At 52.8% G+C, this 16,093-nt stretch overlaps 2 protein-coding genes across 2 annotated transcripts; both read right to left on the reverse strand.

The window, feature by feature from the left end:
• Positions 1-2,713: 2,713 nt before the first annotated feature.
• On the reverse strand, positions 2,714-6,566 carry KRT35 (keratin 35). The gene is given in 10 exon segments (XM_032615796.1): positions 2,714-2,867; positions 3,495-3,715; positions 4,223-4,261; positions 4,263-4,349; positions 4,623-4,732; positions 4,735-4,777; positions 4,884-5,037; positions 5,221-5,306; positions 6,106-6,330; positions 6,333-6,566. Coding segments are annotated over 10 exon segments (1,353 nt in total).
• Positions 6,567-10,840: 4,274 nt separating this feature from the next.
• On the reverse strand, positions 10,841-14,304 carry KRT36 (keratin 36). Its single transcript, XM_032615794.1, has 7 exons — positions 13,846-14,304; positions 13,059-13,141; positions 12,734-12,890; positions 12,015-12,176; positions 11,788-11,913; positions 11,399-11,620; positions 10,841-11,011 (listed from the first exon to the last, which is right to left on the reverse strand). Exons 1-7 carry the CDS (start codon positions 14,302-14,304, stop codon positions 10,841-10,843), a joined length of 1,380 nt encoding a protein of 459 aa, XP_032471685.1.
• Positions 14,305-16,093: the final 1,789 nt, after the last annotated feature.

Consider the following 16,093-nt stretch of genomic DNA (forward strand, 5'->3'; position numbering starts at 1 on the left):
AGGGAAGAGATATGGGAACATACGTATATGTATAACTGATTCACTTTGTTATACAGCAGAAACTAACCCACCATTGTAAAGCAATTCTACTCCAATGAAGATGTTAAAAAAATAAAGAAGTAAATAAAAATTTTTAAACATGTACAGAATTTAATTAAAAAATACTTTCTTGCTAAAAAATGCTAATCATCACCTGAGACTTCAGAAGGTCGTAGCAGTAACATCAAAGATCACTGATCACAGATCACCGTCACGAATATAACAATCATGAGAACGTTTGTGAGAATTACCAAAATGTGATACAGAGATACGCGGTGAGCAAATGCTATTGGGAAAATGGCGTCAATAGACTTGTTCAATACAGGGTTGCCACAAACCTTCAATTTGTCAAACACGCGGTGTCTGTGAAACACAATAAAGAAAAACGTGAGAAAATGAGGTCTGCCTACACTCATTATTGTAATAACGTGTAGTGGTGGTTCTCACAACGTGGCCTCCTGACCAACAGCGTCAACATCACTCAGGAGCATGTTAGAAAAGCGGTTTCTCAGGTCCATCCCAGACCAGCTGAATCAGAGACTCTGAGGGTGGGACCTAGCCATCCGTGTTTAAGAAGTCCTCCAGGTGGTTTTGAGAACCACTGCGTGATAGGAGCATATATATCTTTTTTCTAAGTGTAATTTCCATTTCATTGTTATTTCAGAGGACAGGATCTCTTCAGTCTTTAAGGAATTAGCTCTGCGGGTCTAAATCAGAAGGAAGACAGAAATGAAAGTTGGGCAAGGAAAAGGTGGACGCCCATCCTCACAGCAATCCTGGCGTCCTGCTGGAATGGAGCTAATGATGGTTACCAGTTTTCAGATGCTAAGCATGTGCTCGGCAAAGCATCAGGGACCTTACAGCATGGTAAGTGTCCTGTTCTCTATTTCACTGATGAGGAAACTGAGACTCCCAAAGGGACTACCACCTGTTAAAGCTCCCATAAGCAGTAAACGCTGGGGCTAGGATTCGAACCCAGGTCAGGCCGACCACATTCGGAGCCCATGTTCGTCACACTAAGGCCACGACCCCCTTTAGCTGGCCTCCTTCCACCACTGAGGTAGGACAGGAGAGAGGCAGTGAGTGGACATCCTTCCTGTCCCATCCCAAGGCTTCCCTCCGACAAGGGTCAATCCCACCCCTGACACCTGACACACTGCCTGGCCCAGGGAGGCACTTAGTAAAAGTTTGCTGAGTGAACTGAATGATCCTGAGACCCTCATCTTCTTTAGGACCAAGGGGTTCTAAGAAGATGGGAGCTGAGGTGGTGCCGGGCACCAGGAGTGAGGGCACTGGGAGAGCCCAAAACTCCAGGCCTTCCTTTACAGGGGGTGGGAAAGGGGAGGATTCTAAAATTGAATCAAGGTGAACCCTACTGGGTGCTCTTAAGGGTTGGGGGTCTCAGGACTACCTTGGTCAGCATCTTTCACCAATCTGTTCTCCACCTGGAGCACGGTCACAACTCTCTTGGCGTCGCTGAAGCTCCTTAGCGGTGCTCTTGGCATCTTATGAAGAGCATATGGCCATCTAGAGGCAACTTGTCTTCCTTTCTATCTCAGAGAGTTTTGCCTTCATCCTTCTCCGTTTCCCATTGGGATTGGTGGGGCTTTTGCCATTTGCCTGGTCTGTCGAGGAGGGACATTCTGGGCACAGGTGAGTCTTTGGTCCGAGATGCTGGGAGCTCCCACTTCCATGCGGAAATGCCTTGGGACCCAAAGGCACCATGCACCTCATCAGAGGTCAAGAGCACATGAGAACATGATGAGTCTCTTAAGAACAAGACTGTCTGGACTGTGGGTGGAAGTCACAGTGGCGGGCTCACTCTCCCATCTCCTGCTTTGGATGGGCTGTGGGTTTTAAGGGGGTTTGCTGAACTGGAAGGGCTGTGTGAAGAGGCTGAAGATATCACGCTTCTGAAAGCATGGGACTTCTATGGAGTCCCCTGGGTATGGGATTCCGTACTGTTTCTCTTACAAGGACCACAGGCATGAGGCCAATGAAGTGGCCTAAAATGCTTCACATTATACAGATCTCAGCGTTAATCAGCCTCTCCTGGGACCCCAGAGCGACCATATATACTGAGAGGGTAGTAGTAGGGGTCTGGTCACCTGTCACCTGTCACAACACTGGAATCTTGGAGAAGGGTCTTAATCAGGAAAGCTGAGCTAAATGCTACACTGTAGACCTCTAACCATCCCAAATAGGGGCACAGGGACCCTGTCATCCTCAGGGTCATACATGGTCCAACCTCCCCCATTCATCTGCCCAAAAGTCACCCCTCCACACCCAGCAGAGACACAAACCAACAATATCAGAACAGAGCTCGTTAGGCATCGAGAACCAGAGCAAACGTGCTTTATTGTTCCTCCAACAGGAGCCCTCTGCTGCATTTCAGACCCCACCAAAACAGCACCCAGAAGGAAAACCCGGCCCAGGAGGCAGCCTGAGAACAGAGACTCTGACCTCCATTGAAATGATGAGCAGCTGAGGGCTTCAGGGTTGGCCAGCCTTAGTGACAGGCTTTGAGAAAGGTGAAGGTGTGGAAGGCTTCTCAGGGCCAGACCTAGGCCTGGGCTCTGCACAAAGACAGGGACTGGGCTTTAGGATTACGGTTGAATTGAGGCCAAGTCCAAGCCCTGGAGATAATGGCCTTGGCTTACTAGACTAGCCACTCTCAGAACCGGACCCCTGGGCAGGGCACACAAATGAGGGGGCGGGGGCGGCTACAGGTAGTGCGGGCTGCACCAGGCCCACAGGAAGCCGCAGGAAGACAGGGGAGGCATGACTTGGAGGACGAGTGCTCAGGGGCACACGGGTTACAGGGGAGCCTAGGAGTAAAAAAAGGCCAGAACACCATAATTTTCCAGTTGCTGTTTTCAATAACCCGGAGCACCTTAAAAATCCGCCTCGTCCTGGAGTTCGGGGTTTGGGGGCATGAGCCACCCGTTCTCCTTGCTGGGCCCTGCAGTAAGCCTTTCTCTGCTCCAGACTCCAATGTTTCGGTTTGTTTCGCCTCCCTGTGCGTCAGGCACACGCACTTGAGTTCAGTGACAGTTGTCAAAGAAAGAAGTAATTATGGTATATCATGTAGTTCGGCTGTGAAAAATACAATGAAGTCATAATGGTGAAAACTCTAAATATTGATTTAACTAAAAGTGAAATACATACGAATAATCAATTACATTCAAGAATTAATTTAATAATTTTTTTTTGTTAATGAATGAAGAAGAAAAGAAGAAATACCCTAGTCCTGCCCCCTCATTTTACCAATGGGGAAACACAGGCCCAGAGGGAAAAGGGACTTGCCAGGGTTGCGTGATGAATGTATAACAAGACCTGAACTAAAACCCAAGGCTCCTGATTCCAAATGCTGGGCTCTTCCCAGGCACCATGCTGTATCCCCAGAACTTTGTAGATCGTATTCAGAATATGAGAGAGCATGCGGGGATCCTCACTTGGAGTCCTCGCTCTCCAGCAGCCCCCGGTGCGTGTTGATCTCACACTCCAGCCAGGCCCGGACATCCAGAAGGACCTGGTACTCCTGGCTCTGCCACTCCAGGTCCCAGCGGATCTCCACCAGCTGGGCCTCCACGTTGGTAATCAGGCACTGCATCTGGGCCAGCTGGGAGCTGTAGGGGGCCTCCATCTCTGCCAGGGTGGATTCTAAAGCATCTCTCTGTGAGGGCAAGGATTGTACAGGGAGGAAAAAGGTTAGATGTCAGAGGAGGAGCAAGGAAGTCACACCTAATCCATCTGAGTCTCAGTGAGGCCTCAGAATCCAGGAACGGGAGCTCAGAGAATCACTTTGAGCCTGGATGGACCACAATCAGATATCTCATTTGAGATGAGCCAATTAGCCCCTCTAGCCTCCTGATCTATAAAGAGGAGCTCCCCTGTTAATGAAATCTCTGAGTCACTGATAATTGTCCAGAATGAATCTGCTCACACGAAGACAGGAGCTGCTGCTACCAGGCCATGCTGGCGCTACAGGCCTCCTGTCCTTTACCCCGGGACATTGGTGAATGGGGGCTGGGCCCTTGTTCCCTCTTCTCTGCACAGAAAATCCCTGACACTCAAGAACTTGACCTTCTGGAACCTGCCATGTGGTGAGAAATAGAGGCTGGAGGGCTCCTGCACTGCTAGGCTTGGTCCAGCAGCAGCCCCGAGCCAGCATCGGGCTCACCATGCTGTGCTGGGCCTGCAGCTCGATCTCCAGGGCATTTGACCATGCATTTGAGCTCAGTGATCTCTGCCCAGCAGGACTGCAGCTGCTCCAAGCTGGACACCATCTGCTGGTTCAGCTCCTCGGTCTGAAACATACACACACAGGGACACTGGGGACTCAGCTTGAGAGATCGACAGAGGCCACTTAGGATCATGGACCAGGTCCAGATCACCCAGTCTACCCCATTCATTTCACCCTTGGGGAAACTGTTGCTTTCAGGACAGCAACCTGCCCAAGGTGCACAGGGAGGTCAAAACAGAGCTGGGACCCAAACTCAGCCTTCCTGACTCACAGCCTCAAGGTCACTCTTGTGACCCATTCTATGTCTCTGTCACACTGACCGTTTCAATGTACCCACCTGGCTGTTGAACCAGTCTTCAGCATCCCAGCGGTTATTCTCCACCAGGGCCTCGTACTGGCACCTCATCTCATCCAGAGCACAGTTCAGGTCAACAGGTGGGGCAGCGTGACATTGAGTCTATCACCAAGTTGGCAGCACAGCGAATTCACTTCCTGTGGCACAGACCAGGGTCAGCACTAACTTTCCCAGAGGACTGCCTCACTCATCCCCCTCCCCCATGCTCACGTGATCCCATGTTTACCTGCCCCCCATGCTCACCCCCTCATGGTTCTTGAGGCTAAGCAGCTCCTCCTTTAGGGACTCCGTCTGGGCCTCCAGATCAGCCTTGCACAGGGTCAGATCATCCAGGATCCTACACAGGCCATTCATGTCTGACTCCACCAGCTGCCGTATGGACACCTCCATCTCGTACCTGGCAGGCACATAACAGGGCGCCTAAAGCTGCTTTTCCTTTTTATATCTAAGTCAGATCCCACCCCAGACTGGCCTGGTGCTGTGTGTCCTGCCTTGTGCCTCAGGGACTCGGTAACCAAAAGTCTGAGCACCACCAATGTCCAGCTCTACCAGCCCCCAACCAATGAGCGAGTGGGACAACTCACTTGGTCCTAAGTCATCTGCAGCCAGCTTGGCGTTGTCCATCTGCACCACCAGCCTGGCATTCTCTGCCTTGGTGCACAGGGTCTGGGGAAATAAAGAAGTGACTTCAGTGAAAGAAAGGGCATTCTTCTGGCAGGAGCTCCCCAAAGCTGGTGCAGGCTGCCTTTGAAGGAAGAGGGTCACCCATCCCTGGGCTCTTGGCACTGAGACTCCATGGAGCCTTATGGGCATGCTGTAGGGATCAGAGCAGGTGACCCCTAAGGTCCCTACCAATGCAGAGCACCTCTCACCTGGGTTAGAGAGAGGGAAATGCTGCAGGAAAGGCCTGGCATGGCGGTTTCCTCCTGTCTTCCTATCTCCCAGGACTACAGGGGGTTCACGGCAGGTTATTACCGAGAGCATACTCTGTAATTCCCTGGACATAAATGGTCCCTCTCAGGAGTCAGCTAGGACTTTCTGGGAATGCGGGCTGGGCAAGAAGGAAACTTCCCTTCCCTGAGTTAGTTATAGGAGACCTGGTCTGCACCAAACCCATCAACCCCGATCCCCTCACCTTAAAAAAAAAAAAAGAAAGAAAAAATTAAAACTCAGAGAGGTGGCTTGTGGTACTAAAGTTCTCACAACCAGTTAATTCATAGAGCCTGTATTCAAGCTCTGGCTCCACTAACGGCCCCTGGATCACCTTGAATAAGTCAGTTAACCAGCCTGAGCCTCAGTGCTCTCATCTGTAAAATGGCCTCACGAGACCTCCCTCATAAGATTACTGAGAGGAGCAAATGAGGCCACCCATGTGACCAGGCTTTGTGACCGCTGAAGTGCCCCGTGGGAGCAGGGTTACCAGGCCAGTGCTGCTGGCACCAGGCTCCTACTCTGAACCCCTCACCTTCTGCTGGAGCTCCTCGATGGTCCGGAAGCGGGACTGGTAGTCGGGGCACACAAGGGGATCTTGTTGCTGGCTCCGCACCCGGATGCGGCTCTCCAGCTCCGCGCTGTCCCGCTTCGGCTGCCGCACCTTCTCCAGGTAGCTGGCCAGCCGGTCGTTCGGGAACCGCATGGTCTCCTTCTTGTTGCCGGTAAGGATGCCCTCCCCGACCCAGCCCCCTCCCCCTCCATGCTGTAGCTGCTGGCAAAGCCTCTGGAGGGGAGACAGCTGGCAGCCCTGCAGGGGCTCCTGCCCAGCCCAGCTGAGCGGGCAGAGAGGCTCCAGGCCCTCCGGGACAGGCCGGGGAGCTTGAAGAAGCTGCTGGAGTACATCGCGGACACGCAAACTGAGTCCCCACTGGCCCCTCCCGGGACCTTGAGAGGCCCCAACGAGAAGCTGGCCTTGAGGCATTTGGAAGCCATGGCTTCGGCAGCACAAGGGATCAGTCTCCAAGACCAGATGCCCCCAGTGCAGAGAGGCAGCTCCTCACACCGGGTTTATATCTCTGCCCCGGTGGGTGTTGGCCTTTACGAAGTGTTTTCTCCTCATCAAAGTTAATACCACTTTCTATCAGAACCCCTCATTAACCTGTTACTTAGCTTCCCGTGAACATCTCCCGGCCTCGTAAAAACGGAGCCCCGTTGGACCCGTGGCTACGTCGAGACTCATCTGCGCCCCCCTGTGTCTCCGGGAGGACCAAGTCCCCATCTGTGCTTCAAAGGGGCCTGCCATCAACACCCAGACCTCAGCCTCCTGGTTAAGAGGTGTGGGAGTCCAGCCACCACCTTTTTTTTTTTAAATCAAGGGTGATATTATTATTATTTATTTATGGCTGTGTTGGGTCTTCGTTTCTGTGCGAGGGCTTTCTCTAGTTGTGGCAAGCGGGGGCCACTCTTCATCGCGGTGCGCGGGCCTCTCACTATCGCGGCCTCTCTTGTTGCGGAGCACAGGCTCTAGACGCGCAGGCTCAGTAATTGTGGCTCACGGGCCCAGTTGCTCCGCGGCATGTGGGATCCTCCCAGACCAGGGCGCGAACCCGCGTCCCCTGCATTGGCAGGCAGACTCCCAACCACTGTGCCACCAGGGAAGCCCCCAGCCACCATCTTGACTTCTTCCTCCAGCATAGTCTCCTTTGATGAGCCCAAGGGAGTAGAGGAGGCCTCGGGCTGGCTCCTGGGAGATCGACGAGCAAGACTGGTTGTTGCAGGAAGCTGGGGGCCTCGCACCTAGGGAGACACAGAAGACTCTAGAATGGCCAGGGAGATAGGGCCGTGGTGACCAACTATCCCGGTTTCCCCATATTCTGGTTTCAGTGATAAAGCCCCATATACCGGGGAACCCCTCAGTCCTGGGCAAAATGGGGCAGCTGGTCACCCCAGATACAGCAGAGCCTCGAGGGACACATCCCCGCTCCCTTTCTTGCCAGGAAATCTCCTCTAATGAAACTTCAAAGCTTTTGCACAGCAAAGGAAACCATAAAGAAGACGCAAAGACAACCCTCAGAATAGGAGAAAATATTTGCAAACGAAGCAACTGACAAAGGATTAATCTCCAAAATATACAAGCAGCTCATGCAGCTCAATATCAAAAAAACAAACAACCCAATCCAAAAATGGGCAGAAGACCTAAATAGACATTTCTCCAAATAAGACATACAGATTGCCAACAAACACATGAAAAGATGCTCAACATCACTATTCGTTAGAGAAATGCAAATCAAAACTACAGGAGGTATCACCCCACACCAGTCAGAATGGCCATTATCAAAATATCTAGAAACAATAAATGTTGGAGAGGGTGTGGAGAAAAGGGAACCCTCTTGCACTGTTGGTGGGAATGTAAGTTGATACAGCCACTGTGGAGAACAGTATGGAGGTTCCTTAAAAAACTAAAAATAGAACTACCATATGACCCAGCAATCCCACTACTGGGCATATACCCTGAGAAAACCATAATTCAAAAAGAGTCACGTACCACAATGCTCATTGCCGCTCTATTTACAATAGCCAGGACATGGAAGCAACCTAAGTGTCCATCGACAGATGAATGGACAAAGAAGATGTGGCACATATATACAATGGAATATTACTCAGCCATAAAAAGAAATGAAATTGAGTTATTTGTAGTGAGGTGGATGGACCTACAATCTGTCATACAGAGTGCAGTAAGTCAGAAAGAGAAAAACAAATACCATATGCTAACACATATATATGGAATCTAAGAAAATAAAAATGGTTCTGATGAACCTACGGGCAGGACAGGAATAAAGACGCAGATGTAGAGAATGGACTTGAGGACACAGGGGGGAAGGGTAAGCTGGGTTGAAGTGAGAGAGTGACATTGACATATATACAATACCAAATGGGAAATGGTTAGCTAGTGGGAAGCAGCTGTATAGCACAGGGAGATCAGCTCAGTGCTTTGCGACCACCTAGAGGGGTGGGATACGGATGGTGGGAGGGAGATGCAAGAGGGAGGGGATACGGGGATATACGTGTGCATATAGCTGATTCACTTTGTTATACAACAGAAACTAACACAAGATTGTAAAGCAATTATACTCCAATAAAGAGGTTAAAAAAAAGAGCAGGGGTTCCTTAACCAACACAGATGCTCTGAACAACTGGATAAAAAGGTAGAGAAAGCTGCGTAAATAAAGCACCTACCACACACAGGCTGTTTGAAGGCATGTGATGAGGCTGTGAATGCACTCTGCAAGCTGTAGAATGCACATAAACAGGGAACACACCGCGTGGTTCGAGGAGCTGACAGCGTGATTGTCAGGTCACAAGCCTGCACCACCTGTCTGCTGTTTCCACGCAGGAGCCAGGCAGCTGGAACAGTGGCCAGAACAGAGGCTCAGCCCACTGCCCAGCCCCTGGCTATTTCTATGGAGCAGCACCCTGGGGTGTGGTGCGCTCTGCGCATGCCCGGCCTCCCACCTCTCGTCTGAACCTCTGCCAGATCCGGAGCTGCAGACCTCAGACCCCAGAGCAGGAGTGCGGAGCACAGAGAGCGGCAGGGCAGGGCTGAGACCAAGTGGACTGGCCCTGCTGCCCGGCCTCTTGCCCCAAAGCCAAGCAGGTCTGAGGTTGAGCCCTTTGGGCTCAGCTCTGAGGGTGCTGCTGGAGGGCAGTATTGGCCCCGCCAGCGTCCTGCCGTGTAACCAAGCAAAGAGCTTCGGCCCACCTGCTGGGCTTTCCCATTCCCCACTCTCCGCCCTGGGACTCTTCATTTAATACCAGCGCTCACAGCTACCACTTCCGGGCACTGTGCACACATTGGAGCCTCCCCCCACCCCCATTTTACAGACGCACCAGCTGGACCAGAGAGGTCACATGATGTGGTCAGGGTGCACAGCCAGGCTCGGCACCAGCTGCTCCAGCTCGCCCGAGCGCTTCTTCCCCTAAGGTCCAAGATGTGTTTGCTGCACCTCTGGCTTGTCAAGCAGGTTGAAGAATCATGTTTAGCACCAGCTACCTGGTGACATAGACAGAACCAGGTCTTTCCCATGGGTCTTGGACTCAAGTAAGAGCCCAGAGATAGAGAAAAGAGGGAAGGGGGTCGGTGAGAGACAGAGACAGAGAATCTGTGCGCTGGGAAGAGTGCCCGAGTTAGAGTCAGAAGAGCTGAGCAATGGCCTCATCCCCACCACTCACCCGCTGTGTGGCCTGGGGCAAGTCACTGCCCTCTCTGGGCCTATATTCTCAACTGAAGAATGAGGTAGGGGGACAAAGGAGGCATGGGGCCCTCAGACTTCTCACAGGCCATTCTTCTCTGATCAGAGGGGCGTCCAGGTTGAGCCATGCCCAGATGAGCATGGCTCAGCCAGTGGAATCTGAGGCACTCTGAACTTTGCTCCACAGTGAGGTCTGGCTGTCCCCTCCCCCTTCCCCACTTCACTGTCCCTGTCGCCCTTCACTTCAGCCCTGTGTCCAGTGTTAGGGACGTGGGTTCACCCAACCTTCCCACCTGCATCTCCCAGCTCACACAACTCCCCTCCCTGGAGTGGTTGGCCCAGGCTGGCTGCTTGGAGTTTGCCTCTCTGGGTGGCACCCCCTCTCCTAAACTGTCCCCAGTGTCAGGCCTGGAGGTGGCCAGCGAGGTGACAGGAGCTGGACAAGGGAGGAGAAACTGAAGGGAAGAGAGAATCACCAGACCAGGCAGGGCTACCGAGGAGGACGGCTTGGGAGCCTTTGCCTCTCCTGGGGCCGCCCCAGGTGGTCCCCATGGGCAGAGTCAAGCATGTAGGTTATGGCCAGCAGCCATCGGATTAGGTCAGCGTCTGTTCTCATGGACCAGGCCCTAGGGTATCCCTGTTATGAAATAGTTTGAATCATTCTGTCACATCTTACCACTCAGAGCCAGAGGAGACAGACCTGAAACCAAAATCCACACCTTTGCAGCAAGCCCAGATCAAACACCCCCAGTAACTAACCACAGAAGATCGACAGAGGCAAGTTTGCTTTGCCAAGAGAACACACTTTATTGGGTAAATTTCCAGGGAAACCTAGCTTTACAAAGCATAGAAGCAGTAAAGGTCAGAAATACAGTCCAAGAAGTATTTTAGGTAGAAAAATCTGTTGAGCAGGGAGTGCCTCTAGGGAAGGGAGGGGGGGGATCTTTTAGAGCCGGGACCCAGAGGGGTGTCCTCCTTCCTGTGGGCCAGGGCCTGCCCCTTGGGCTGGGCAGCTGGTTACAGTGGCTGCACGTGCTTCCTGCTGGAAATGACTTTCCCATCTCTGATCTCCTCCGTGATGGTGCAGATCTGGGTGCTGATCTGGGGATCCGGGATGCAGGGCACGCATGGGATGTAAGGAACTCTAACGACAGGCTTGCATTCCGTGGCACAAGGGTGGGCAGGCAGCTTGAGGAAATGAGATCATACCAGGGTGTTTGGCGTTGGCCATTGGACTGACATTTGCGTTAAACGTAAACAGGGGTCAAGTGAGACAGGTGGGTGACAATGACAAAGGGCTCAGACAGTGCCTCTGAAATCCCCAAGGGCTGCAGGGATGAAGACCAGAAACTCCCAGCCAAAAACAATGGTTGGAGAAGTACCATGAATGGGGCTGACTTGTCCCCCTGCAAAAGCCCAAAGCCCGGGGCTGGAAGGAATCTCTCTGAAGATGCTTTGATCAATCCCCCTTCATCTGTGCAATAACCACTCTAGGACTGATGCCCTCACCGTGGCACTGAGGGTTGGGTCCAGGTGAGCCCTTTCCACAAGCGGGGACCTCCGGAACCCACTCACCTGCAGTCTTTCTCCCTCCAGCAGGCAGCGGTAGGTGGCGATCTCCGACTCCAGGCGGGCCTTGACGTCCAGGAGGACCTGGTACTCCTGACTCTGCCGCTCCAGGTCACAGCGGATCTCGGACAACTGAGCCTCCACGTTGCAGATCAGGCACTGCATCTGAGCCAGCTGGGAGCTGTAGCGGGCCTCGGTCTCCGCCCGGGTGGATTCCAGGGAATTCCGCTGCAATGGGAAAGAGGAAGCGCTCCCAACGTGAGGGAATCCCACCCAGAGACCCACAGCCCTGGGTATCTGGGTACCACTTGCGATCACACCCCGTGATAACCGAGGCTGGTGGATCAGGGCACCTGCCACGAGCTTGGCCGGCCACTCAGGCAGGGGCCACTCACCATGCTGTGCTGGGTCTGCAGCTCGATTTCCAGGGCATTGACGGTGCGTCTCAGCTCAATGATCTCTCTCTGGCAACATTGCAGCTGCTCCGAGCCGGACACCACTTGCTGGTTCAGCTTGTCAGTCTGAAAAGCATGAGAGGACCCAGAGCATGGTCAGAGCAACTGAAGCTACTGTCAAGGGTGACCCCTCCCCAGGAGCTTATCCTGGGCTGGCCCGACCCCACCTGGGTGTTGAACCAGGCCTCCAAGTCTCTGCGGTTATTTTCCACGAGGGCCTCATACTGGCATCTCATCTCATCCAGGATCTTGCTGAGATCCACTGGCGGGGCAGCATCCACCTCCACGTTCAGCCTGTCCCCGAGTTGGCATTTAAGTGCGTTGACTTCCTGCAGAAAGGAGGCAAGATGGCATAAGGCTGTGAAAAGGATGCTGGATGAGGGTTCGACTGACCTGGTAAAAACCCTCCTCCTTCAGTTGCCAGCTGTGTGACATTAAGCAGGATACTTAACCTCTCTGAGCTTCAGCCTCCTCGTGCACCTCTACCTACCTCCTCAGAGGATTTGGGAGAGTAAAGTGAGACAATGCAAACACCAGGCAAATAGCATTACCAGGCACTACCTTCCAAATGGAGATTTAGTGTCATGGGCAGGAGTCTGGGATCTGTGTGACATTAGGCAAGTGACTTAACCTCTCTGTGCCTCAGTTTTCTCATCTGTAAAGTGGAGCTTGTAATAGTATATGACTCCTGGGAGTATCGTGAGAATGACATGAAGTGAGAATGAAATGCAAAGTGCTTCGTGTAGTTCCTGGCACACAGTGGGCCATCAGTAAATGTCAGCTGGGGTTACTGTGGAGGTGGTTGTCATAGTTGTTACACCCAAGGGTCAGCAGTGGCTACCTGCTGGGTGGAAAACATCGAGAGGGTGCGTGGCATCAACCTTACCTCCTCATGGTTCTTCTTGAGGCATATCAGCTCCTCCTTCAGGGACTCCACCTGCATCTCCAGGTCGGCCTTGCACAGAGCCAGTTCGTCCAGCGTATAGCACAGTCCTTTGGTGTCAGCCTCCACCAGCTGCCGCATGCCCAGCTCCGTCTCATACCTGCACGCACAGAGCCCTGCTGAGTCTACAGCAAAGCAGCCATGCACAGGCAGGGCCCACTGCCCTGCTGACCAGCTGCAGTGGCCTCACTCCCACCCACCAGCTCTCAGAGGCGGGGGACAGAGGCAAGGGAGCAGCACAGAAACATTCCTAGATCAGGCCACTCACTTGGTTCGGAAGTCGTCAGCAGCCAGCTTAACATTGTCAATTTGCAGGACCAGCCTGGCATTGTCAGTCTTGCTCAGCAGGATCTGGGGAACAGGGGGTGTCCCATGAGCTGGGGAAGGCCCAGCAGTGTGGGGACAGGTGGGGAGGGGACAGCCCAACTTTCGGATGCCATGCTCCTAAGTACCACCGGCACCTTTGGCAGTTCCAGCCCTGAACACCCTGAGCCCAGTTGTAGAAGGAGCATCACCCCCGGGAGGGGCACCACAGGGATGTCAGTGGCCCTCAGTCCTGACATCCGCAGCCCCGAAGTGGCCCAGTGGGTGAGTGGAGAGGTGAGTGGAGAGAACCAGGCCGACCTGGATTCGGGTTCTGCATCCAACACCAACAGGCTATGGGATCTCGGGCAAGTTGTTGCACCTCCCTAAAATTCAACTTCTGCATCTGTTAGATGGATCCAGTAATATCCATCTCTTTAAGATGAGGAATAAACTAGCGAAAGGATAGGAAGTTGTCAGGCAGTGCTTGTGTCCAGTAGGGGCTTGGTGCACGTGACTGCCCTGTCTATAGCTGAGACAGCGGAGGGAGGGGAGGAATGGCTGGATTGGAGGGGAGGTTACAAGCAGCAGAGAGGTCTGGATCCCCCAAGAAACCAAGACCCTAGAGAGAAAAGCTGGCCCTGATAGGAGAGAGAATCCCCTAAGAGCTACAGTCCCATCTGTAGTGGGACGAGACAGACCCCTCCCAGGGTTTGGGCTGCTGGGCTGGAGAAGAGCCAGGTCCCACTTACCTTCTGCTGGAGCTCCTCAATGGTCTTGAAGGAGCACATGTAGTCTGGGCTGATGTACGGGATCTGAGACTTGTACCACTCCCGGATGCGGCACTCCAGCTCTGCGTTGTCCTGCTCCAGCTGGCGCACCTTCTCCAGGTAGCTGGCCAGCCGGCCGTTCAGGAACTGCATGGTCTCCTTCTCGTTGCCATTGAAGGAGCCCTCGCAGAACCAGCCCCCGCTCCCAGGAAAGCCGGAGGAGTGGAACCCAGAGGACAGGCAGGAACGAGGCAAGCAGCTCCCAAGGCCGGAGAGGCCCAGCCTGACAGAGGAGGCTGACCCCCCAACACCAGAAAGGCAAGGAACTCTGCAGGATCCCACAGAGCGGGCACAGGACACCTGAGAGACACCACCTGTGGTGCCACAGGGGCCTTTGATGGACCCAGAGGAGAAGATCGGCGAGCAGAACTGGGTGGCCATGGTGCTAGCTGAGGAGGTTTCAGCCTAGCAAGTAGCTCAGGTTCTGACTCTCATGGCCTCTCTGGGGCATTTATATACACTTTCCGTGGGGTGTTGCCATGTTACTCTTGGGAAAGCCTGTTCCTATTCCAGGAAGTTAGTCTCGTTAAAATGTGATTTTTGCTACCCATCCAAATTCCCTGCCTTATAAAAAAAAAAAAAAAAATAGTTTGCTAAGTCAGGACTCTAAGCTGTTGTCATTTCCTAGCAGAATATGAATTTTATTGCCTCCTCAAAGTTCTTGCACCAGATCCCATGAATCAGAAGTGGCCTCACAAATGACATTTGGTACCTGCCCTGTCTGCATGCTTTTCCCGAGGAGCCAGGCATTTGTCACCTCTGTCCACTACCCCAACCCCCCTCGTAGCTGCACCTCTGCCTGGGCTCCTGGGATGGTGAGAAGGGAGCAAAGGGAACTAAAATTCATGGAGCAGTCATCATGGCCAGGCTCATAGTTATTTCAGTCACACCTCACAACAGTCCTGAGAGGTGCTCAGTATTATTTCCCTTTCACCAGTGTGGAGAGTGACGCTGAGAATGGTAGAAAGAAAAAAAAAGAAAGAAAGAAAGAAAGAAAGAAAGAAAGAAAGAAAGAAAGAAAGAAAGAAAGAAAGAAAGAAAGAAAGAAAGAAAGAAAGAAAGAAAGAAAGAAAGGAAGGAAGGAAGAGAGAGAGAAAGAAGGGAGGGAGGGGCAGGGAGAAAAAGAAAGAAAGAGGGAGGGAAAGCTTGCTTGAGATGAACAGGCAGTGAGTACAGATCTTGGATCTGAAACCAGGACTCTCGGACCCCAAATCCCATGCCCTTGTCCCACTGCTTCCACCATACAACCAAGGTCAAGTGCAGGCACCCAGAATTTCGAGACAGGAGACCTAGGTTCAAACCCTGGCTCTGTGATGATGTACCCTGTGATGCTGAGCACATCACTCCCTCCCAGGCATCCTCAGGGTCCTCACTGGGACAGTACAGATCATCAGCCTGCCCCGCCTGCTTCACACAGATGCGAGGAGAGTCAAACCAGGCCAGAAGTAAAAGTGTTTTAAAACCCATCGGGTGCTGTAGAAAAGTTGGTTGGGCTAAGAGGACAGTCTTTGATGATGGTTTACGGCTGTGGCTGGCAAAGGGTCGTGGCTGCTTTGGAGGGAAGTTTCCTTTGTGACCCCCAATTTCCTGAACCTAAGAGGATAAAACCAGGACCCTGGACACCCCACGGGTGCCTAAACAGGTTACAGAAACAGTCAATGTAGCAGACCCTTTGGAAAGGGAAGGGAGGAACAGATGACACACTGCCAGAGAGTTAAGCAAGCCAGGAGGAGAGCCTGAGAATTAAGGACCAAAGGTAAATTCCGTCTTCCACCCTCAAAGTGGGTTTTCCCAAGGCTTGAGCAACCTGCTCACTCTTCGCCCACACAGACACACACAGCAAGGCTGGCATTTACAGAAGCATGTATGTGCTTCTGAAGTTGTAATTTACCAACCTTTTAAAACGCATTATAGGGCTTCCCCGCTGGCACAATGGTTGAGAATCCGCCTGCCAGTGCAGGGGACACGGGTTCGAGCCCTGGTCCGGGAAGATCCCACATGCTGTGGAGCAGCTAAGCCCGTGCGCCACAACTACTGAGCCTGTGCTCTAGAGCCCGCGAGCCACAACTACTGGGCCTGTGAGCCACAACTACTGAAGCCCCCGTGCCTAGAGCCCGTGCTCCACAATAAGAGAAGCCACCGCAATGAGAAGCCTGCGCACCGCGTTGAA

The sequence above is a fragment of the Phocoena sinus genome, chromosome 20 (genome assembly GCF_008692025.1).
Source record: "Phocoena sinus isolate mPhoSin1 chromosome 20, mPhoSin1.pri, whole genome shotgun sequence".
NCBI lineage: Eukaryota > Metazoa > Chordata > Mammalia > Artiodactyla > Phocoenidae > Phocoena > Phocoena sinus.

Excerpts from the sequence above, each read along its gene's own strand:
- KRT36 (XM_032615794.1), bottom strand. The coding sequence starts at position 14,304 with ATGGCCACCCAGTTCTGCTCGCCGATCTTCTCCTCTGGGTCCATCAAA. Across the intron at positions 12,177-12,733 it reads TCAAGAAGAACCATGAGGAG|GAAGTCAACGCACTTAAATG; the intron begins GTAAGGTTGATG and ends TCCTTTCTGCAG. Across the intron at positions 11,914-12,014 it reads AGGCCTGGTTCAACACCCAG|ACTGACAAGCTGAACCAGCA; the intron begins GTGGGGTCGGGC and ends CATGCTTTTCAG.